This window comes from Chelmon rostratus, chromosome 16 (assembly GCF_017976325.1).
Source record: "Chelmon rostratus isolate fCheRos1 chromosome 16, fCheRos1.pri, whole genome shotgun sequence".
Taxonomy (NCBI): domain Eukaryota; kingdom Metazoa; phylum Chordata; class Actinopteri; order Chaetodontiformes; family Chaetodontidae; genus Chelmon; species Chelmon rostratus.
The window spans coordinates 17486990-17512429 of NC_055673.1; the positions used below are offsets into that span (position 1 = coordinate 17486990).

General features: G+C 43.1%; 1 protein-coding gene across 1 annotated transcript in view; it reads right to left on the bottom strand.

Annotated features, from left to right (window-relative positions):
• The window catches only part of csmd2 (CUB and Sushi multiple domains 2), a 223431-nt gene that overhangs the window by 76291 nt on the left and 121700 nt on the right, over nucleotides 1–25440 (bottom strand). The window contains exons 14-26 of the mRNA XM_041954696.1: nucleotides 21777–21967; nucleotides 21421–21556; nucleotides 18777–18971; nucleotides 17170–17308; nucleotides 15142–15329; nucleotides 14178–14366; nucleotides 13479–13595; nucleotides 12412–12627; nucleotides 11300–11488; nucleotides 9878–10047; nucleotides 9602–9758; nucleotides 9233–9424; nucleotides 5146–5272 (exon numbers count right to left, since the gene is read on the bottom strand). Coding sequence (XP_041810630.1) covers nucleotides 5146–5272; nucleotides 9233–9424; nucleotides 9602–9758; nucleotides 9878–10047; nucleotides 11300–11488; nucleotides 12412–12627; nucleotides 13479–13595; nucleotides 14178–14366; nucleotides 15142–15329; nucleotides 17170–17308; nucleotides 18777–18971; nucleotides 21421–21556; nucleotides 21777–21967 — 2206 coding nt within the window. The remainder of the gene's footprint in view (nucleotides 1–5145; nucleotides 5273–9232; nucleotides 9425–9601; nucleotides 9759–9877; nucleotides 10048–11299; nucleotides 11489–12411; nucleotides 12628–13478; nucleotides 13596–14177; nucleotides 14367–15141; nucleotides 15330–17169; nucleotides 17309–18776; nucleotides 18972–21420; nucleotides 21557–21776; nucleotides 21968–25440) is intronic.

Genomic DNA, 25440 nt, shown 5'->3' on the forward strand with positions numbered 1-25440 from the left:
ACTGTTCTGTAAATCCAATTAAGAAATGGTTTAAAACAACCACACAGTGTCAGATTTCTAAACTATGGCCACTCAGCGCACATGTCGCAGCCCTCAAAGGCTCTTTTCCTTCATCTTGGGTTGGCTCAGTTCTCTTCTCCTCCTCTGTGTTTTCTTGTCAGTCCTCCCGCAGTGGTTGACAAACCAGCTCAGAGGTGCCCATACCGCCACCAACCGCGGCTCTCGCATCAGGTGAGAATGCGGTAAGCAGTCCTGCCGCGCAAATCAGCTTGTGAGATCATGAGAGAATCCAGCCCTGATTTGCCGCATAGCCTGCGCCGAATATATAGCAGAGACACTGAGGGATATTTCTACCGTCTCACTGCACACACCGCCATATTGCCCAACCCTGCCGGTACACCTACCCCTGAGAGGTGTTGAAGAGAGTGGAGTGTGCATAGGCTCACAAACAAAACACTTCACAATTAGTCATCCAGTGCTGTTCAGTGTGGAGGAAACTACGAGGACAAGTGTCAGCCACCGGTGGGGAAAGTCAGTTTAAGTTAGGAGTTAATGTTTGTCTCACTGAAGAAGAGGAAATCTGGGTCCCTGTGTATGGTTAACATTTTGTGGAATCATAGGAAGCCGTGTTTTGAAGTTTACAGCTGAGGGCTCTCCTTTACACTTGTCCCCCTCTTAACGAGATAAAATAGCTCAAGCAAGCGTCAGAGGAATCGCCGCAAGAAGATGAGATGGGAGACGAGAGGGATGGGAAAGAAGTCTCCGGTCTTCTTCTTTTGATTCCGCCTTAATTATTTTGTATTCATATGAGAGAAATAGAGAGAGAAACAGAGAGAGCGGAGACTTTCTCGTATGAATACAAAACAGTCTAGCTGCAATCACAAGTCCTGTGGGGAGTCTTCAGAGTACGTGTATGTGTGCATGAAGATGATAAATAAATAAGTACGTGGGGGTATACATGGATGTGTGTGTGTGTGTGTGTGAGACAGAGAGGGGGAATGAGGAAGAAGAGCGATGTAGACACTTTCTCACAGCTAACTGAGATTGTGTGTATAAAAGAAATGTCACACTGAGAGCCGGCCTCATCAGTATGTGTGGACGTGGCCTCTGTGGGACTGTCCCTGTGGGATCATCCTTCAAGGCTGAGATACATCCATATTAAAGGCTTTAAAGAGATGCCAAGCACATCAGACCGTGTGACCAACACGTGTGGTCAAAGCCGTGTGCGAGCTGAAAGCTGCGGTCGCAAAAAGTTTGGCCCCGTTCATGTGCTTCAAGGCATGTGACCCAATAACATGTACGTATGCAGCGTTACCACGCAGATACAGCGACACGTATTGACCTGACCCAAACCTAACCTTCCAACCTCTTCGCCCTCCAGCAGCCCGCTGAAGTTTGAGGACTGGCCAAAATGTCCTCACACACACACACACACACACACACACACACACATTCTTGTGCTTGCACCATCCATTGACCACATTCATTCCTCATCATTCAAACCTTTCCTTACATCACTAACTAGGGGTGTCAGTGAGTGTTCTAAATATGGATGTAGAATGGAATTCTTAAAAAACAACAACAACAAACAAACAAACAGACATTTGATTGGGAAAATCAATATTTGATCGTGAAAAAAACAGCCCCTCTCTCTCACTCCTCTCCCAATTTTGTGAATTAAGGGTTTATTTTGGCCAAACCAGAGTTGGTTGTTGATTGTTGGAACAGTGTACGGATGAACCAAGATGATTTTGGTCCATTTTATTTTGTTTCTGTCGCGTTTGAATGAAGTGTGTTTTACGATTATAAAATCATTGTTTCTGTAAATGGAGTCTGGCGGCTTTAGCGAGAGCAACAAAGCAGCTGTTTCTGGTTAAAAAAAAAAAAGATCACAATAGTTGTTTTTACTTTACATAATTTTGTCAGACACGTATTATGACAATCTGAGCGTGCCAGTGGCAAAAACAAATATTTCTTGTGGACGTACACTGACGGTGCGCAAAAACAGAGCCATTATTCTGCAGCCCGTTTTGTGGCCATTGGCTACAGCGCTCTCGCTCAATGCTGGACCACTTTCAAAAACTGTTGGCTCCATTAGTCACTTGGACATGAAAAAATGAAAAGCTAGGGTCCATAAACACAAACGATTTGACCGGAATTTCTTTTTTTGTATTCTTAAAATACTCCCTTAAAAGAACTAAACACAAGCCAAAACAACTTTACTTCTCTATTTTCTATGGTCCAAACCTCAAGTTGGTTCTCAGAAAGATACAGAAGCACACAAACACACGCACAAACAACCTGGAAATATTAGTATTTACAAAAAGTACATCAGAGTTCCGATTTTATTATATTTGAACCAAGTCTCTCCTGAAGTAGAACAATGCAGACGGTCCTGATCTTATCAAGACAAATCCTAGTGCTGCTCCAAAGACAGCGGAACAACTACTAATACACCAGCACAGGACTGGGATCGGGTTCAAAGACATGCTGTACTTTAGTTCTCAGGAAAAAGTTTCAAGTTTTAGAAATCAACAAGTAATAGGTGGCTTCCCCACTTATAGATGCTGAGTTAAACCTCACCTCTATGAGCGTCTTTATCAAAAAAAAGCAAAAAAGTTGAGCCACACTGGACTACAGACAGAGTTCAGCTATGGGCCTAATCACAATGGGCTGCCTCCTCTTCACACACTGTGCTGGCCTTTTCATGCCTTGTGAAGAACAGTTAAAACTGCAGTTTAAGTATTGCAGCCCTATTGGAGCTCTCCAATTAGAGGGCACTGCTTCTTACTAAATACTAAATACCAATTTTTAGGTGGATACTTATGGCTTCATTGTTCGGTGTACCATGTGGCCTAAATCCCTTGTTTGATCTCCGTAGCAGTAATCACTGAATGTCCCATCAGTGGAATGGCTCATTGACTCCCTTATTATCTCCATTCCTTTAACATTGTTATTATCTCTTCATGTCTGTATTCCAACCTCTGCCCCCCCACCTATATTGTCTTTCCATCAATATCAGTCGGCAAACCAGTCCGTAGGCTTTTGAGATGTCACTCTGCAAAGCTCCTGCTCTCTCAAATCCTCAGTACAGTTTGATTAGCTTGCTACCTTCGGCTACATCATTTGATACACAAGGAATCCCTGGGCACATGCATTGCAAATTCTCCTCAATAATGAATTGCATGCGTAGGATCAAAGGCATGGATATGGAGCATACCTTGCAGAGGGATGTCAGAGGTAGTGAAGGCACTAATGAACCTAAACTAGCAATCATGAGGGGCCTAGGCATGTCACATGTGCAAGATATGGGACAGGGTGCTCACACAAATAGATCCATGCGGACAGCTGTGCAGAATTGTGTGATATGTAAAATGATAAGGTGCAGTACAACAAAAAAAACAAAAAACTATACAGTGCAGTCTGACATTATTAGGACATGTTTTTCTTTGTTCTGGATTTACTCGAGCGCATTCATTGGATTTGAAACGAAGCAATGAATACACTGAAGCTAAAAAGTGCCTGGAACAAGCAAATACCGGCTGTGTTCAAAGCCTGACAAAGCATTACTGGGGTGATGGGACGTTTATATTGAATTGTCAAAGTATTTCCTGCCCCCCAGAATTGGTGAACTATGTTTATAGAATGTATATTATAAGTGCTACCATTTCTACTCAATTCATATGATGTGGATGCAAACACCCTGAAATCAAAGCTGAGAGTCAGCATCTTTACCTAATAGTCCATTCATTTAAAATCCAATGCGCTAAAGTGCAGAACAACTCAACAAAGGAGTACAGCATACCATAATAGAGCACATACATATACAGAAATGTTCCTCTCTGATAAGCATGTGATCTTCTAGGAAAAGCTAATCCAATTTAAGAGGAGAGAGAGATTATAGCCCTCCTGCTTAAACCATCTATTGTGTTCTCTGCCACCTTCACATGCTTCTTCCCCACACATGTGCTTGTGCATTTAACAGGGTTCTCCTTGAAGAGCACTGTTCCTTCATGTGTCTAGGCTTACAAGATTATTACATTAGTTTACGTTCAAGACAGTGCATAGAGACAGCTAATATTCTCAATATTCTCAATTCAACGCACTTCGTTTGCTCCACACTTGTGGCTTAATACTGCTAAAACATGGAACTTATCATAAGCATGCTCAGAGATGACCAACACTGGCCTTAACATGCTTGCAGTCCTAAGTAGCTTAATGAGAATAACACTAACACCACCAGGGTTAAGGCTTCAAAATCCACAAGGACAACGCCTGCATATTAAACAGTATAATATGCACTTGTGATACTGTACTTGTTTTTGTTTGTTTGGTTTTTTAAGGCAAGGGTAAGTGTAACGGCCCGGGTTTGGGTTGCTGGGGTGGGTCGAAGTGAGAAGACGTGAGATGAAGAATAGCGAGTTATTTCTTTGACAATTGTGACAAATAATAGTTGCAAAATATAGTGACACTGTCAAAATAAGGTGGGTGTTATGGCCATATGTCTCTGATCTCTGCAAACATTTGCATACATGAATGAATGTATTATTATCATTTATATATGAATGAATAAAAAAGTATGCATGCATGAATGCATACAGAGATTGCTGTAGGTGGTGGAAGCTGAAGCATGCACCTCATTATTCCCAGTGTTTCATTACTTAAATCAGAGAGAAAGTGTTATCATTTGTTTGCTGGATCACAGTATGGGTGTTAAACTGACTGTGTCAACCTGGTCTCAGGTGCCTCTCCTGGTCACAGCATGACCCCCTAAGGATCAATGCCCTGGGGCAGCCCAAGAACACATTCGACAAAGTCTGGGATCTTTTGTGCATGAAAGTAAAGAACAAAAGGTGCACATATATAAATATATATATATATATCACAGCCAAAATTAACTTTCTTTGGTGTAGTCTAAAACCTGGAGGCTCAGAAGTGGTATATCCCCTCGCAAAGTAGTAACTCAACTATTGGCCAATAGCAGCACGCTGAAGATTGATTACACAGCAGCCTGTGAAAGTGATGAATACCACTGCAAAAAGGGTGGCCAAATTGGAAGTATATTGAAAGGCGGTAAGATTGAAAGAAAGCCTGGAAAAGAACAATGCAATCAGAAAGCTAGGAAACAAAGAGCGCTGTTCAGACCTGATGGTGCTTCCTGGGGCGGCCTCAATGGTCCACATGCAGTGCAGGTTGTGCTCATATGGCGCCGGGTAGCCCGGAGACAGGATGCGACCAGAAGGCTCATCCTTGCTGGTGCCCCCGCACTCCGCTGGAAAATGGTGGGAAAACAGAAAGACGGATTAAGGGGGTGAACAGTGAGCCGACGTTCTGAAAGTCAAATTAATAAAAGAATACAGCAAGGTTAACATACTTAACATACCAGAAACTGCATCATCCCACTTCCAGCAAAGTGCCCATCAGTTCCCTCTCATCATTATTAATTATTGACATAGCAGTCGCATGCTCAAATGGGATGTGCTTCATCATCTTGTTTGCAATTTGAATGATAGGAGGGAGAGCAGCCAACTCAATATACTCTATGTGTATCTCTTTGGCTCAGCGCAGGCAGCCCGCCATCCCAACCAATGACCTCATCCTGTTGCCTTTGAAAGTTGATGGACTTATTGACACAACATTCAATATATTAGACTTAAGTTCAGTCAAACTTTGAAGAAGATGCTTTGACTGGCATGACAAATATTTCAATATATTTTCAGGCACTGAAGATATATATTGCATGTGTGTAACATATAGCTGATATTAGCACCTACAGGCCAACGTGGTGGCTAATGCTTCATACCAAGAGAGCAGAGGACTTGTCATGAACCTCTTGTTCATCACAGGACAGTCAGTGAGCATGCTCACAGGTGTGTTTGCAGGAGTAGATGCTTCTAGTATCACATCACGGTTCAACAAGCCCCCCTGAGGTACACAACACACTCGCAGCATAAGCTCAGTCTCTCAAAAAATTGACAACATCACAAATGCGCATCAGTGAAACTACAAAGCAAAATCAGAGGCCAAAAACATTTTGTCAAGAACAGTGGCAAGAATGGAGTTTCTTTTCAGCCTCAAGTAATGAATTGCCATCAGAAACGCACTGTGACTGAAAAGCAATTTTCGGCCCCCCTTCAATTACCACCTCCTACCCTTATCCAAAAAGTGAATGAAAAAAAAAAGAAAATGTTCTCCAACAACATCAGACTTGAAGTGTTTTGTTCACATTTTTGAGGTCATCTCAGTTGACAAGAGGAGGGTAAACGCATTCTTGTTTCTTCTCCCCTCCCCTGAGAGGAAAACAGATCCTTCAAGCAGGAGGAAAATGGAGGAATCATACTGGTGGTGATGGTGGTGATTGTGAAAGCCATCTGTGGCAAGCGGCCCCTGTGCTGAAATACGGCAACGAGGGGGCACACACACACACACACACACACACACACACACACACACGCACAAAGACTGGCAAGAAGGAAGTAACCAACAACTAAGGAACTAATTTACCATAATACAGCACACACACACACACACACACACACACACACACACACACACACACACACTGAGAGGGAAACAGAGCATTAGACTGGGAAGAGCTGTGGCTTCAGACATAAACATTACTGTATGTCACCTTCCATTTTTCCTTATGTTCGCAAATAAATCTCTGCTTTGATTCCCTCCTCGCCTCCCTCCTTCACACTCCTCGCCTCCCTCATGCATTATACATTTAAATGGCAATAATCACCAGAGCTGGCCTCCGATCATTTTTGCTGTCAAAGCATAAACACACTAAACAGCACACATGCATTTGCTTTTACTGTCTTGTCTGAGAGTGGGGGAAAAATGATCTTTACTCTGAGGTTTTAGTCTCTTTTCAAGCTTTTCTTGTTGGAGAAAACTCGCTGCTTCACGGGGTGAAGAGACAGTGATCTATCACAGTCAGACAAAGCCATCTCGTTCTTCCAGCCTGATGACCTCAGAAACTACTGCTCAGTGCTGCCACGGCAGTGAAACTCCCTCAGTTTGAAGGGGTAGAGTTTCAATCTATGTCTCCACTTACATCTTTCTAAAATCAACCTCAGGTTCTGCCTCTGTTTTTGTCTCACCCTCTTCTCAAAGCATCTCACATGTGGGTGATCATATTGCATGAAGGTACGATGTGTTTTGTAAAATCTGGAAACATTCAGGGGACACCCTGCAGCACGAGCAGACACACAGCTCGAACATTTCACTTAAGAAACAAATGAAAATAAGTGTATAGTTAGACATTAATATGTAGAAATGTGTGGGCAGTTATAATAAGGATATTTACATGTGATTATACAAATTGAATATGGACACATTTATTTAACTCAGCATCCAACCCAGAGCTGGTCAGGGATTCAACCCGGCAACTTTCCTCTTCAATGACTTTTGGGATATAGACTTCCGACTCAGTTTCATTTTCCTCCCCCCTGCTTGCCATTCCCGTCTCATCTGTGTTCATTGTGTCCTCGCTGCAAGAAAATAATCCCACCATTACAAACGGAAGCAGTCCCTCATCTGCTCCCAAATTCACTCTGACTGTTAGGCTATCATCCGCAGCAAAAGGGGCATGGGGAGGACAAACGTGTCCAGAGATATACAGTATGCTGAACGCTGTTTGTTCCCCGACATGAAATTACCTGTCAGTTTGGGTTGAAACGGGAGCCAAGCAATATTATTCTAATCACCTTGGCTGATGTCAAAGAACATCATCCTGCCTGTTTTCCTTGCTGAGCTTCTGGCTGGTTTCTGAGAGACTCTGTCAAAATGTCGCCCAGGAGAAGATCCAAAACACTGCTTTGGGTTTGTTATCATGGCACCATATAGGCGGTATGTGTGTGTATGTGTGTCAGTTCAATAGTTGTGAAAATAATAATGTCACAGTTGTGTCAGCTGGCAACAAGTGAACTGTAGGTGAACTCAAATAACATCGTCAAAAATATATAATCATTTCCATACGGTCTTCTGACTTTGGACAGCTAGGGGTTAAAGTCTGCACGTGTGCCCGGCGTGCTGTCGATATGGGGACAGACTTGCTTTTGCAAAAAAAGAAAAAAAAAAAAACTGTGAAAAAGAGCACTTTGCAAATATGATGCAATATAAATACGTGGAGCTAAACAGAGCGCAGTCATTTTCAATGAGATAATGCACTAAATAAGGTGCTGGGAGAGCAACCAAATGGATGCCCGGAAATAGCAGAGCTAAAACAAACCGCAACAGCTTTTTCTCAACCTGCACCAGCATATTCACATTGTTATCAGGATGAGGAACTGGGTCAGACATTGTACTTCAGCTGAAGAAACAAAATAAGAAACTGGTTAGGATTAGTGGTGTGCCAAACAGAAAAAACAATCCCCTATAAATACTGTAATATAATGTAATAAAACACAATGCTATTTTATACAGCTTCATATTTTAGGAATTCATCACAGCATAATGTGACAAATAGTGATGTAAGCAAAGGTAATAAGACACTATGATGTAAGGCAGGACAGATCAGAACAACATTTCAGAAGGTACCGTCTCACAGGCAGCTGCCATAATCAGAGGTGAAAAGCACCCAACTATCATCACTTAAATACAATTTTGAAGCACTAATTTATACTTCGACTTCACTACATTTCTATGATAGCTTTAGCTACAAGTTCCAGTGCAAAGTAATGTATATATGTGTGTGTGTGTGTGTGTGTGCAATATAAGCAGCATAATCAAAAAACAATTTTATGAACCAATAAGTTTTGTATGAAAAATCTATGAGTACTTCCTCCATCACACACAGCATCACATCAAAAAGTTTGGCTGAAACAACCAAATGTCTGTGTCCCTCTTCTGGCAGTGAGAGGAATTACACGTACTGTTCACGTGCTCATGACGCCATAGGCTCTGTCATACTCTTAGATGCTGTTGCCTACTCCGTCACTACGGTTGCTTCCCACTTCAGAATTTACAACTGTTACTAAGGGCGCATCATGCCTTCGCCATAGCAGGATCAGACCTCGAGTTGCAGGTAGCCTCCCCGTAGTAACATTTTATCTGGCTTCTGATTGGCCAACATGGATTGAGGGTTATGGTTATATTGCTGCCTGTCGGTTTGGTATGCTCTTGCCAGCACTTTAATTGTTTTTTGGGGGCTCTCATATGGACAGAGATTTTTCTTCCAACAATGAACATGTGGACTTAATAACCCCCACCCCTTCATCTGACTCACCGACACAGAGTGGGAGGGGGCTGTCCCATGCCCTCCTCTCCCCCCTCAGACAGGTGAGCACCTCTGGGCCTTTCACGGTGTATCCTGGGTCACAGCTATACGACACTGTGCTCCCAGCAAAATGGCCCTTGTCCTCCCGCTTGTAGCCAAACTGAGGAACACCTGGATCCTCACATTTCACCAGCTCGAAACCTTGATGAGAGAGAGAGAGAGAGTAAATGCACAGATTAGGGGGGATTGTTAAGAAAGCATGAAAGTGATTTTCATGTGGCAGAGGGAACAAGGAGGGCTGGAAAATGAGATACAAGCAAACAAACTAAAAATGGAAATATTCAATGTAAAGAAAGGGTGTGTGTGAGTGCTACTCACTAATGAAGTGCAGTTCAAAGCCTTTACTGGTGTTATCCGCATTGCTGATGAACTCCAGCCACATGGAGCTGGAGGTGGAGTTCAGGGTTGTGTCTAGCAGCTCGCTGCCTGTAAACACTCCCAGCAGCCGAGCCTCATTACTGCTGCCATCAAAGACCTGACAGGGACAGGGGGAGAGTGGGAGGAAGTGTCTGAATTAAGATGATCAGGTCTCCACACACAGATATGCTAACAAGGCGCGCACACAGGGAGGGCACAGCTCCCCCACCGCCTCACTTTGAGCATGTCGTCCTCCTCCAGCCTGAAGTCCCGCGCTCGGAGCTGGATGCCTTTGCCGGGCTGCGTCTGGATGGAGTAGATGCACTCGTGGTTGTTGCCGTAGTAACCGGGGTAGTTGGGTGAGAGCAGCACCCCTTGCATGCCAGTCACGGATGAGCCGCATTCAGCTAGAGAAAAAGACAGGCAGCGGAGGGACAGACGGGAGATAGAGAGAGATGGAGGGAGGAAAGGGAGAAGGTGGTGGTGTTGGAAAGAGCAGAGAAAATGTCAATCGCTATATGCTTGAAACTCAGAGTGTATTCATTGATGCCGTCATGCATAGGGAGATGGGGGAGGCTATGGTGAGAGGAATGCGGTCAGAGACTACACCTGAATGTTGAGCACATCATCATAATCGCAATGCAATCTGAATATGATTAACAGTAATTTCAGCTGCATTTGAAAATTGCCTTTTCTGAATCCCATCAGGGAAAGAGTGAAAAAAACAGGCGGCAAAGTTTTCTATAGAAAAATAGCTGCCAGAATTTAGATGGCCACAAATGTACCCAGAATTTTTAACTTCATGAATGCGGTTAAGTAAGATGAGGCGAGGCGACAGGACTGTCTGAGAGGTAAATGGAAAAGTATCAAGTCTTTTAAAATAAGGCTGAATAGGATTGCTAGGAGTATGGAGAATAAGGAAATGTGTCATCACTGTCAACCTTTAAAGATCTGGATTCATCTAGAGGCAAAAAAGAAGAAGAGACTAAAAACTAGCATCTTTATTCCTACAGACAAATATGCAAGCGCCATCGTCAATCTGTGACTATGTATGTATGTACAAAATATTCTATTCTGTTATAATTTGGGGAATTCAACTGCTGTTTGTGTGACTCATATACAATTTGGAATATTTTTATATTCAGAATAAAGGAGGATTATTAATGTGCATGTAAACATAGTCATTGCCATGGTCTGTGCTTTATCCATCATTAGGAGCATTAGGATACAATTTGTGTTCATATCAACACACTAATGCAGCTCTTAAGGTTTGGAGCATCACAGAATCAGCATACTGACCTAAATCTTTGCAGTCTGACTCGTCAGGTTTCCCAGGCATTAGCGACGAGTAACATCAATAATTAACATGTTTCAGCTTTTTAATGTCACCCTCATTAGAGCTGCTGCTCTATATAATTTGGACAAAGTCAAAAAGGCTGTTTCTGGGAAGCTGTCCAATGAAGAGACAAACCGTGGGCGGATGGAGAGACGATAATGAGGAGAATTGAAAGGGAAATGCCTCGTCCTCCAACGTGACTGACTGTTTTGTACATTTCTTAATGGGTGGGTGTGTGTGAGAGGGCCAGTGTGGCAACATGGCATTGTGAGGAAGGTGGAGGGGGAGTGACAAAAGCCAAAATAAAGCATGTGACCACCTACCAACACACCTTGGCAGAGGGGAGCTCCACACCCGCCTCCTGCCCCCTAAGCAAATCACCCTCGCTGGACCCTCCAGCCGGTAACCTGGGAAACAGGAGAAGATGAGGGCGTCGCCCACTCCGTACTGCAGGCCTTTTCTGGTACTGTAGGGTGGGATTCCAGGATCCTCGCATGGCTCCAAATCGTACTCTGGAAAAACAGAATAAGGTGTAAAGGAACTGTGTTCAGGGAAGCAACATAAATCAATCCTGTTTTCTTTCTTCCTGATGGTTACTTGGTAGTTAATATCATGCCTTTTGATGCTTAAATGTCAGAAAGTGTAAATTGAACTGATTAAGGCTGTCATGCTGTGAACGGCTGAGAATTTATTACCGCTGACAAACAGGAAGTTAAACCATGCTCAAATTAATCGAATGTCCTCAAAGTCCCAGATCGCAGCTAGACAACACACCACTAAATGTCATTCATTAAAATTAATAAAGCATCACGTGCTTTTGAGGGGCAATTCCAAGTAATACATCTCCATATTCAGGCATCCGACCATTCAGCCATAACATCCTTCCTTTGATGCCAAATATTTTTTCACATAGGTTGTATTTGGCGATATTATTTTTTTAATATTCTTTTTACTGTGTCCTGGTGTCCAACTCAGGGGACGCTGTGAGAGCAAAAGGAGGTGAAATGATGTTCTCAGTGGGTAAAGGGCCACCTCTGCTCTCTTCTACTTGATTCTTTTATAATGAATTAAGTCTCTTGATGTTAACCATTTTATTATTCACTCTCGAGTGGCTGTAATTACATATTTCTGGGACAAATACTTTGATTATTATCTGCCTCGTCTGTGGGGGCCTCCTACTAACTAAGCATTGTTATTTGTGTCAAACTATATAAAAAACACCCTTGTTATTAAAAGGTCATGGAAGCCTCTGATCCATACTCAGGAGCCTGAGGCGTCCGCTCACAGCACGAACCTTAAGTGCTTAATGCTGTAACCTTTCTTTCCCTTTCCCCAATCTGTCGCTCTCAGTCTCCTCTGAATGATTCACCTGGCTCAGTCCTGCGAGCAGCACTTCTCTCCTCTCAGCAGTTTGAATGACAAAATCCATTCTTACCCGAGAAAGTGATGTTGAATCCCTCGTAGGACACGGAGAAGTCAGAGAGAAAGCGGATCTGAGACGTGTAGTTTCCAAACAGGCCTGCGCTGAGAGGCGGCGGCAGCGTGGAGCCCGTCAGCCTCCACAGGGGCTGAGAGAAGCTGCCATTCTCGGTCACCAGCAAATGGTCGTGCGGGCTCTCAAGGTGGAATGTGTGGAAGGTGAACTGAACACCTGAATATGGGAGGAAGAAAGATCACGGCTAAAACGTGCTGTATGTGTTCATATTGTTTTTTACTGTTGCACAAGTAAATAGAAAGTCTTCCCATCATTGTACATTGCTGTTCAAACGTTTGGTGATTGGTCTCTCATGATTTCAGAGAGAAAGCGTGAGAGGTTGCCAGACTAGCAACTGAAAGGGCAGACAGACACAAAGATGTCTCTGAGAAACGGTTACATAAGGACATCAGAAATCACCAGTCAGAAAACATTGGTAAAAGAAATTGGAAGCTCAGCATCCAAATATGTGCATATTTACACAGGAACAGGTAAATTTTTAAGTGTGCATATTAACACACAAGACATAAAATTCAAAATCAAATGGTATTTGGGGGAAAAATGGTTCAATAATCACTGACACTGAAAAAAGAGAAGTTTTAATCATGGAGTTGCACTTTTGGGGCCAAAACTATCTCAACAATTCTCAATTAAGGAAGAAAACTAATCGCCTGACTTAATCTGACATTCACCGGGTTTCTGTGAAACACACTGTTCTCGGTTTCATAATGCACACAGCGTCAATTCCCTGTCTTCCTCCCCTACAACTTATCAAAGACATTACACCCACGCTGAGAGAGCATCCGCAAATAAGGCCGTGTCAATTTGATGTGAGCGTTCTACCAAAGGTGACATGAGTGGAGAGTCGTCCCGTGGCGCCATAGCCCTAGGCCAGCCTCTCAGCGCTCCGCTCTTACAGAGACAGCTTGTTCGGCAAAATGAAAAGGCCACTCAATGGGGGGAAATGACATTGTAAGAGAAATTGAATTTGACTGCTGCATGTGTTGACAATGAATTTCTCTGCTCACCTTTGCCATGGGAGGTCTCGATTATCCATGTGCAGTTCAGGTTGTGCGGGTAAAAGTCTGGGAAGCCAGGTGACAGGATGGTGCCAAAGTTGCCCTGGATATAACCTCCGCACAACGCTGGTGACGCCGGGCGTGTGGAGACAGCGGGAGACGGATGAGGGAGAGAAACAAGAGGCAAAATAAGAGAGGGCAAAACAAAGTTGATGAGGACAGAAACAAAATTCCCCCCGAAAATGGCAAAACTTGCATTTACAATGCGGTAAAATGCATTTTACAAGAGGTGCCCTTCAAGACGGCATAAAAAGGAGAGAGTGGTATCACCAATATCATTACAGAGTGGGCAGAAATCAATACTGTCCTTAAATATAAAAGCATTTACAGATGAGGAAAAAGGGAAACATCAAAGGGTAAGCTGACCACTGTACATATAAAACATTTATGATGAAATGAGGCAGAAACTTTCAAAGTCTAAAATACGAGTCGGTGAAAGAAACGTTATCATCTTATATGGATTTTATAATAACTCAAGAATATATAGCAATCTGAAAGTGATGCAATATGAAGCAAAGTGCTCAAGATGATTTCTCATGTTTCGTCTGGAGCAACATACAACAATGAATTTGGCTTTAATCCCATTTATGAATAGGAGGAAATCTGGCAGGAGACTAATCATTTCTAGGTCAATATTATGGAACGTACCATCACAGCTAGGCAGGGGGCGGCTCCACTGAAAATTGGGTTCACATTCTAATGGCTCTGTGTCACTAAGTGTGTACCCTGCCTCACAGCTAAATGTCACCAAAGCGCCCACGTAGAAATCATTGCCGTGCCGCTGCCCGTTGACAGGTATACCGGGGTCCACGCAGTGATCCGACTGCAACTGCAGGGCTGGAGAGGATGGGGACAAAAAGGACACATGATCGAACACACAGACACACACATACTGGGAATCTACCTGCTTGCACTGTAATTAGGATTAGAGCCTGTTTTCAATAGGTCAAGCGGAGGTCGCGAAATGCTAAAAGGCAGTTTGCTTTCCCAAAGCAATCCTGATAAATAATTTACTGGAACATCCTTTTTCAACAGGAATAAACCAATGAGAAGTTTCACCACTTTCCCCCGCTCCACCTTGCATAGTTTCTGCTTAAGTAGCGCTCGTAGTGAATTATTGAGGCTTTGCAGAGATTTACCACAAAGAAAGTGCAAAAGGTTACCAGTGTGAGCCTCACAGGTAGGAATGAGGAATTTACAGCATGAGTGAAGACTGGTGTGCGACAAAACTGTGTTTGTGTGTGTGTGTGTGCACGCATGTGAGTGCGTATATGGAATTTTGAGCATGGCAGTGTGTGTCAAGGCAGGGTTATCTGACAGAATAATCTCACCCCATCTACTCTCTAATTATAGGTGTGCTAATAAGATTGGCTTCATGCTGAAAGTGAGAGCCTGTGGAGATTGTACATACAACCATGACTGAAAAGCTGTGACTGGTTTGCTGAGCAAGGTTTCTGACTGTTGTCTCTTGATTTGGTCTGTCTCCACTGTAATAGATTCCTTTCTGTTCTGTCTGGTTCTGCGACACATTGGTAAACAACACCATCCTTTACAGTTTACATATCCCGTATCTTTGGGTGACTTTGTGTGTTCACAAGCTCGAAGCCCTTACTTTCATAACGTATGCGGAAGCCAATGTCGGAGTGGCTCTTGTCGGTCGAGAAGAGGAGATACAGGAAGTTGGATGTGCTGATGAGGAACTGGGGAACCTGGGTGCCCTGATAACTGCCGATTAGAGGTGAAGAGGGAAAACGCCCATCGCGCACCTCAAGGACGTCATAGTTGACCTCCGTGCGAAACCTGAGAACAGAGAAATAAGTTGAACAAGGCTTTTAAAGCTTAACATAAAAGGAAACAAAACAAAAACAAAGCATTTGTAATGTATTGTCAATACAAATGATTACATTATGTCACATAAAAATGAGTCTCTGAGTTATGGTAATGGGTGATGGGTAATTATCAGGTCAAGTTTAGCAGCAACTCCAGGGCTGAAAAATGAAGGGCACGCAGAAGTGCCAAAAACTGCAGTTCCTCAAATGTCCACTTGAGGCAGGCTGTAAAAGCGACTCAATCCTCATTGACCCCCATGATAAAATGTCCGACTTTAGAGGAGAAATAAATGTTTACAGCCTGGTACAAAAAACGGTTTTAGTCTCTAGAGCTTATCTCCCCGTTCATGAAAACTGTATGGGGTGGGGGGTGAATTTTTATATAACTCACTTATTTAAATTATATTAAGGCTTAAAGTTATGCATAATTATGGTACATTTGAGAGACAGATAGCCTCTAGGTTTCATTTGGCCTGCCTCAGCTCCACCTCTTTGCCTGTTTTTGGATTAGCTGGGAGTTTGACGGAGTCAGGCACAGCCAAAATGGCGATGGAGCCGCTGTCACGCAGCTTCGGCTCACAGCAACGGCTCATCAGAAACCTGTGTGTGACACCATGGGAACTACGTCCATGTTTTACACAGCCTCTGGTTGTGAATTAGCATGTATTAAGTCACCACAAACAGGCCTCTGTACAGCTCATTTTTGAACTGGGGCCCCCACGCGGGTTAATCTGCTTTTGGACAAATAGGCTAAACTAGGCTAGGCTAATAGGCAAATCTACCAATCAACCAATTACAAGACCAGGTGAAAAGAAGTGTTGAGTTTCCCCCTCAATAATAATAATAATAATAAAAACTTTCTGGCAAATTTGGCCTCAATTAACATCCAGAAAGTTGGATTGCATGTGAACTGATGGGAGTGATGCATGAATGAAGCTTATTTAGTTGGACAATAATTTAAACAAGATTTGGCGCCAATGTTACAAGTATTTTGCTTTTAACCAACATTCTGAAACCGGGAGGGTTTTAGAAAATCCTGAGACATTTGGCACGGTTTGGTGAGTGCAGCTGTGTACCGGGCGTGTGTGTGCGTGTGTGTGCGTGCGTGCGTGCTCGTGTGCTCTCGTCTTTGGTGCCAGAGCCACTTCATCTTCAAAGCCATGAATAAATTGCTTAGTTTCAGAACCATGTCATCCAAATGAAGCGTTTGTGATATTTTATTGATGTTACATAAAAATTAAAGAGCAACAAACATTTATGTTGTATTCATTTTGCATGCCGTGCTATTGTGGCACTGACTAGGATCAAATGGGCTCGCAACGATGAGCCTTAGTGAAACGCTAATGTAGCGTTTGATCCTACGACTATCGCTATCGTGCTCTCTCTTTCTCTCTCTCTCTCTCTCTCAAACATCAGGGCAAATTACCTCCTCTCCCATCTCTCTGGTTCCCTTTGACGGAGCATCTACCCTTACACACACATGTACATTTACAAACTTGCGCCTTCTTTGTGTGTGCGTGTGTCATCTGCAGATCTAGAAGTGGGGTGTGTCAAATGAAAGCATCAAATGTGCACTAATGAGCATTGCTTAATAAAACATGGTGTTAGCTTAGTTGGGGGCGTACACTGACGTGCATTGGATCGACTGCATTACCGCCACGAAGGGATGACAGAGGAGCGGATTAAAAAAAAGTGATAAATGTGAGCATGTGCTGAAATTGTGAGAAGGTAAATGGGAGGTAAGTACAAGCTTTCTCGGAGGAAAACAGGAAAACAGTGACGCGACAGCAGTTGCCATCTGGGTGACTCACTTGTCGAAGATGATCTTGATGGGGTAGCCTGGAGGAGCCTCAATGATCCACTCACAGTTAAGGGCCTCCTTATAGAGTTCTGGCCAGCCAGGGGAGAGGATGATCCCACTGGGAGCCTTCAGATCCCCTCCACATGGGGCTAACGGAGACAGAGAAGAAATGAAGATGGAGGGAAAGAGCAGACAGAGATTGAATTATGCACGTCTTCCCCAGCTGATGTATGACAATGTCCATGGATGATCTCATGCATCAGCCGGGGCTCATCCCATTTCTTTTACTGCCAGGGTCTATCTAATGTAAATTGGCGACAGCTCACTTCAAGGTTAACCGCTTCTCCGAGGAACACGCTCCTCGTCGCACGTGTGTCTGTGTGCATGTGTAAGGGCATGTGTATGTTGCCTCCCCTCTGTTGTTGTCTTTAAATCTGTCATCAAACCCCTCCTACAAAGGTGCTGCTGTCATCTCCATCAAACGGAGAAAATGGAACAACTCTGATGGCTGGCACAGAAGACACTTGAGCGCATCAGCCCCTCTCTGCACCCTCGTCTTTGCTGCCGCTGCTCGCTTTGCTGTGCATCTCTTTAACTGTCTATCCTTAACCAGAACACACTGGCGCAGTGGAGGGCTTAGTTACAGTGTGAGCTCCTCGCTCCCTTTGAAGTGGAATGATTTAATCAGCCAACTCAGCATACTGAAGGACATCTATAAAACGCATTACGCTACAAACGCTGGGGTATGATAGATGGTCTCAGAGGAATACAACGCTGCTGTGGCACACAGGGGGAAGTGACATGTTTTAATAATGCTTTCTCCTTTGCGTATCATGAATAGTGCACCTGATTAGGCTCCTTAGAGTCCGAGCCAGGTCGCTTTATGTGCTGTGCTGCTGGTGTCCAAGAACCTCAGCGGGTTAACACCCAGCTTTATCTTAGCTTCGCCAGCTATTTTGGCCTTTTCTGGTCTGCTGGAAATAGTTTATTTAATATTGAGTTAGGGAGGGGGGTAAAGGGATGGTTCAGCAATCTGTGTGGAAGCACAGCAAGTCTGCAGCATCAGACTCTTGGAAGAACAAAGCATCCGTATCATCACCAGCAATCCCCAACCTTGAAATTTGTAACATTATTGATATCAATCAATTACATCTGCATCAATTGCAAATGAAATTTAACTAATGCAACCCAAAAGAAACAGCAAATCCACCACTGTCTTCCTTTTTATCGACAGCAATCCATTCACTTGGGTGTGTCGCATTATTAACATGAGTGAACATTAAAACAAGCATCCGGGGCAAATGCTTTCACAGATAAAGGTATGCACATCTTTCTCTTAATGACTTCAATCCTGTGCATAATGAGCCGGTGATATCACAGCTAACACTACCAGCTCAAACACAACTGCCCGGGCTGTGATATTGGAAAAGAAATATGGAAAAATCCCACTCATTTTGTTAATATGATAATTCATGCACCCATATGTGTACCCTGCAAGATGCTTCACCTCATGCCAGCTAATGAAAAAAACATTTGTTGGAGGCTGGAGCTAAAATGCTCAGGTTAGATAACAAAGATCCAAAAACCTGTTGTTAACCACTCCACTCCCTTACTCACCCTCACAGCGGGGGACTGCGTTATCCCACACCACGTTGCCGTCCTTGAGAATGCAAGAGATGGTTTGCGAGCCGTGGGTCTTAACGAAGCCCTCCTCGCACAGGAACGAGATGGAACTGCCCAGCTGAAGGCTCTCGCCGAAGCGCTTCCCATTTACTGGCACACCCGGGTCTGGGCACTCGTTGTGGCGAAATGCTGTTGGAAATGCAGAGAGGCGATCGGGTCAAGCGTGAAGGAACAGACATAGTTCTGAGGTGAAGGTGTTTCCTCAGTCACATGGACAAAAGGACAAATGCTCATCTTGTTGCAAACACAAATAAAAGTGCAGATCACCTGTGTTTCTGCTGGTACTAATCCCTCTCACATCTTACGCAGTCTCTACAAAGATGCTAATTTCCATGGAGATTTTAAAATAATTACCCAAGTTTCTTGACAAAACTTTTTTTCTCCTACTGTCAGCATTTAGCAATGCCAGCACTAAACGAGAAGAAATTTGTTTCATTTAGTGAGTCACATTGATTCTCCCTGCTGCAGTGGCTCCAGCCGTATGCAGATAAGCACCAGATGACACTGTTGTAAACAAGGAGGGAAAATTATTTTCATACATCCTCAAAACTTCATTGATCGGGACTCTCGATGAGACTTCAAGTAGGAAGCCGGGTAAAAAGGCCACGAATAAAACACAGTCACACAAGAAGAGGCATAACCCTGGAACGAGGCGTGTAAACAAATACATCACCTGCGCCACTATCTCTCTTACTTACTCTCTCGTGCTCACTCTTGTACACACGGGGGTAGCTGACACGTGTAGGTGCTGATGAATCCCTCCTCTGTAGCCACTGGACCCAAACAGAGTGCCAGCCACACCTCATCCATCATGATCATCTTATTTATTAACGTGCCAAAAATCCCCTCAATACAGTTTGGCATGTCCTTAATTAACATGAATGATGGAAGTTGTCCGCTCTGCCCCACAACCCCCCAAAAAAACAGTCCTGCAGTTAGACGACGCTGCTCTCAGGAACTAACCGTCATCTTCAATTAACTGCGCTTGACATTCATTCACCACGCTGCATTGGTTATTTATTTATTCATCTAACTTGCTAATTAATGCATTAGTCGCCATGTGTTGTCCACATTGTGGCATCACGGAGGCACCTGGGCTGGGTTGACGGCATGTCTGCAAATGAGCTAGCGCCAGGGCCCAAAAGCATTTTGGGTAGGCTGAGGTGTCTCATTTTAGCAACAGCAGAAACAGCTTCAAGGACTAGAAGCAGAACGGACGATCAGTCTTATTAGGAGCACACTGTAATTTTAACCGCCAGTCGTCGCAGCAGATAAGATCAAATTAGTTAGTACTGTGCTTACGATTAGATCAGAGTAGAGTAGAGCCCCCCTGTATGTGAAGCAGAAGTTAGCCACAAATCAAAGATATCTTGGGGTGCACAGTTACATTCACGTCCACGACCATTCGCACCAGAAAGAGACAGATTCAGACAAGGCTGAGGATGAAGTCCATTTCCTGTTCCACTGCTCATTATATGATGATTTAAGAGCTCCTTCAATTTTTAGTAAAATGTCCTTTATTTCTGATGAGTTCTTCTGGCTGAATGATTACAAAAATCTTTTATTTGCAGAGCTTTGGACAGAAAAGTGGCCAATGTTGCAATCCAATATTATATGTAATGTTATATGTTCTTGTCTGACAGATGTCTCACCTCTGTAACAGTACAAGTCCATGTGGGCCGGGTACTTGTATGTGCATGATACAATAAATAACACAACTAACTACCTGACTAACTACTACAACAAATATTAATGATATTCTCTAAAGTACATGAATGCCTATATTGTACTGTGGTAAACTCAGGACTTCAAGTACAAACTAGACCGCATGAAAGTAACAAACTGTAAAAGTTAAAAAACAACATTTTATTGCTTGTATTAAATTGAGCCTCTGCAGCTTAATTTTGGTGCCAAGTCTTATTGAGACAAACCTACCAGCGGCACCTTAACTATCTATGAAACAGCTTTGTGGCTTTACGGGGTTAGGGTTAGACACTCTGTGCGCTGATATTTATTTTGGGATGTGCAAGAATGCAAAGATCAGGCTCATTACACAATAGTGCATATGCAACGAATTCAAAAAATTCCTGCTGCCAAACCCTCACGGTACAGTATATGCATGAAATGGGTTTACCAGCATGCAGCCAACATGCACTGCGTCAGAGTATAAAACCTATCTGGAATTTCCTCAGAAGTCAGCAGCTACCCAGAATAGAATATAATGAGCACTGCCGCAATGTATCTGTCAGGTAAGGATGCTGCATCTTTGTTTGGGTTTTATTTAGATGTCAAGTCTCTATTTAGACAATAAAGACAGGTTTTTTTTTGTCATTTCTCTATGCGACTGCGTGTGTGTAAGGAATGTCTTGCTGATGGGTTGAAGAGATTATGCGATATGTGGGAGACAAGGCTCATAGATACGGCAGATGATTCATGAAGACTATTTCATGCGTGCACACACTCGTACTGTACTCATGCACAAACAATCTAGAATACGAAACATCCAGTCAGGGTGGGCTTTTGTGATAAGCTTTAAAGACTTTCCTTTATCTCCTTTGAAGTAACATTCAATACTTACTTGTAAATGTGATGTTAAAGCCTCTGTCTGTGTAGGTGTGGTCAGTGAGGAACTCCAGTCGGGCCACATGGGCGCTAGTCGTTATAGAAGGAGGCAGGACATCACCAGAGAAGGTGCCCAGGATGGGAGATTCAGCCTGACAAAAAAACAAGATAAAGATTTTCTGATAAGACCAAAGGCATCATGAACGAAAAAGCAAAGAAGTCAGAGAGTAAACAGGTCCTAGAGGGAAGGAGACAGATAAAATGACTTGCAGGTCCAGTGAGGCTGGTAGGCAGGTTGTCTGGTTTGACACAGGCAAAGTTGTACAAAGAGCTACAAGTAACCAGGGACAACATCTTATATTTCAGCGCTACCTTTCCTCCATCCTTGATCGAGAGGAAATCAAACTGTTTCTCCATGCTGAGGTCGTTGAAGTGCAGATTGATTCGACTCTCGGGGTTGGTGATGATCAGCCACACACAGTGCATATTGTTTCCGTACTCCTGGGGGTAGTTGGGAGACAGCAGCACCCCGGATGGAGTGGTAAAGTTGAAGAAACAGGAAACTGTAGGAGTGATAAAGAGAGACGGACAGAGAGAAAAAGAAATAAGTATAAGACAATGCATTTTATTGAACCTGTAGAAATCCCCCTCACATCCCACATACTGTGGACATGTAACACATCAGGGAGGAAGTTTAAAGACACCACTATAACCACCAATTTGTTGAACTGTGCATGAGCACATTTGCTGCACAATGACAGTAAGCTTAGGCTTACATACAGTCTAAAATTACAACAATTCAAGGTGAAAACTTGTAATCAACAGGAATTTGAGGTAATTTATGGGAAAAAGAGGCAGAAATGGGTATAAAATGGAACTGTAGGCATTATTTGCTCAGGCTGTATCAACCATGTAATATGCAGATAGACTCAAACCTTTCACCATATCATACGCAGACATAATTGAAAACTCTTCGAACATAAATGAAGAAAAATCAACAATTTAGTTGAGTTTAATTAGACGAGTTAACTCATTTAACAGAGATGAGTGGAAATAGATCAATTAAATCTCCTCAATTAGTAGGCTCAGTCATGCTACATCCACATGGTAACAGCTTGCCAGCAAAAACAAGCACACGTTAACAAGTTATGAACTGTGTTCTTTGCTTTACACTACTATCTGCTGTTTGAGCAACACATCATAAGACTATATAACAATATATTCAATCCAGTAATATAATGAAGCTTTGAGTGAAAGCCTGGAGTCCTTTGGCTCAGACAGTGCAGCAGTGTGGGCTGCACATGTGTTGAGAGAACGCACTGTGCGTGCAGACTGACTGATTTAACTGAATTCCTGTTGAATGGGATGCTGAGGAAATGATCGGTACATGTGATGAAAGTGTGTGCTGCTGGATGCAGTGCATGGTTACAATTCCGTTAAATAGGCATATGACAAAATCATGCCATAAGATCATTATGTGTATCCATCCAGGACTATTACAAGGTGCAGTTTTTATTTTGAAATTGTGCAAAATTCCCCAAATTCCCAAGATTAACTAATTGGATATTTTCTGTTTTTTTCAGATTTTTACAGACACTAAGCAACCCTGGGATTCCAGAAGGCTTACTGGAAAAGAGAGAAATGAAGAGAATTTGCTACCAATAACGTCATATAACAAAAAGGTGTTTGTGAATTATTGTAGCAAATTTGTACTATTTATCCACCATTAGACGAGAGGAGGCGGCCACTAGCAACAACATTTTATTAAACGCACTTAAAGGAGTTTATATACTGGTTATACAGTTGTTCATCAGGCCTGACACAAGGTCTGATTCCCCGTGAAATTAGACTAAATGATTTATGGCACACAGACCAGAAGAGCCTCTGTTTGTCTATTCCCCGGCGAAGTTATTTGTTCGTGTTTAAAAAAGAAAAATAGTTGCATCCTTCTTTCACTTGTCTCCAAAACAAATCTGCGTCCTAGCCACAGGACACGAGGGGGTGGAACACCACTGCTTTTGTCCACACGGGCCCCAAAAATCAGCACAAAATGCAAGTTTCTTGTCGTTGCTTTGAATAAGCCCCATGTAATGAAATGGGGATAGAGGAGGCCCCAGCCTCAGAAATTTTGACAACATATAACCAGAAAAATGATTGTTTCCAGTCAATGTCTGACTGAAAGGAATGCATTGGCAATGAAAATGAAAAATGCTCTCACATCCCTCGCCGACCGCCGCCAAGGCTGTCGCTTGATCCCAGTTGCTCCAATCGATGTGCTTAGAGGGCAACAGCACAACACCTTGATGTTACTGGGCAGATGTAGCCTCCCCTCCAAAGCCAGCACACAATTTCTGCTTTGTTCACGGCTAAACAGGCATATGCCTGGCCAAGGAGTTATATGAAAATGGCAGCACTGACGGTGCTCTCCACTGAGATATCTACATCTGACAGGGCAAACAGACCACTCCTGGGCTGTCACAGGTTCTGGGCATGTCGTCAAATCTCTCATCTACCCATTATAATTGGTTTCTAGGTAGATGTGAGGTGAGGGATGGGATATGAAAACGGTTTAAAGAGTTTTTGAGAAGGTTTGGGAATTTTAGTTGTCTCCTCACTCTGCTAATTGGTCTAACTTCGAGGTGCAGGGATTTTATTTTTCAGAGGATGTTTCACGAGAAATTCAATTTACAAAATGCATGTAGGTTGGCTTTTGAGGCAAGGGTTATACCCACGTGTGTGGAAGAAAAGACAATTCTGTTTCAACAACCCCAAAATTAATTGCAAGCTCAACATCAACAACAACAACAACAACAACAACAAGGGACTTTTCAGTTGAAAGTTAATGAAGAAACATGGAAAGGTTGTACTCCTCTCCATTAGTTAGGTATTTAGATACACAGAGGAGCTTAAAATGCTCCAGTTGTGGGAATACAACGACCAAAATATGAAAAAGGCAAACACTGTCGGCGGTCACAATGAATACATCATCTTTTTATCAGAGTAAATGAGAAAGACAAGCATACTGTGTTGTGTCTACACAACTAAAATAGTTTGTTAAATGTTAACTAAATAAACAATGTTTACCAGTGCTAAATGGCCAAATTGACTCGTGTGCCAGCAACCTCTGTGTCATTCAGCTCAGTGATGTTTATCTGGATGCTGCAGCTTTTTGTCCATCCTATTATCTACCAATAATCCAACAGTGGGCATTATCTGCATGGTCAGCTCACTTTCCTCTCCCCCCTCGCCCTCTTACTCTCTCACGCTGTGTGTTTGTCTTTCACGGCGATAATTGACTAATGAGCGCTCCTATTGTTTCGAAATCCACGTCCTCTGCGAGGCAAACTGTCGGGATAATCTGATCATTTATTATGCAGCCGTGCCTGCGCTCATCTCCACAAACATCCGTGTTTGTATGCACCGACGCAAGCACACAGGTGCGCGCAGGGGTGTCACAGCCATTTAAAATGTGGGGGTGTTCTAGGTCTGGCACATGAGCAAAATTTTCTGAATCTATCATCGGAAAATAACCCTACAATTATCCATTAATGTTTAAATCTTTATATTAAAAAAGTAATATATGGCCGAAAATAATAACAAAAATGTGTTTTTCCTCAATTATACATTTATTCTAAGAAGAACAAAACCTCTTTCAGAAACAATTCCAAAAGATGTCAATTATATGAAAAAATACCACTGAGGTGATGGTAGTTTGGGAACAGGACTTAAGTTTTCAATTTTCTGTCAAAGAACTCCCTTAAAACATAGATATTGTAACGCCCCCGCAATGTTATTGCTGTTTAGTGTTCCAGTTTTCTACCGTCAGTGAACGCCTCTGGTACAGATGCATGCGTGTGGTTGGATGAGGAGGAGGGGGCGGGGCGAGAGGTGTGCCTGTGTGTGTGTGGATGGGAGAGAAAGGAAGCGTGCGAATGAGGAAAAGATTTTGGAGGTTGGATGGAGTTTGTTTGGTGTGGTTGCGTCCGACAGTAACCGTTTATCCTGCAATAAAAAGTAGGTGAGACCAACTCTTCGT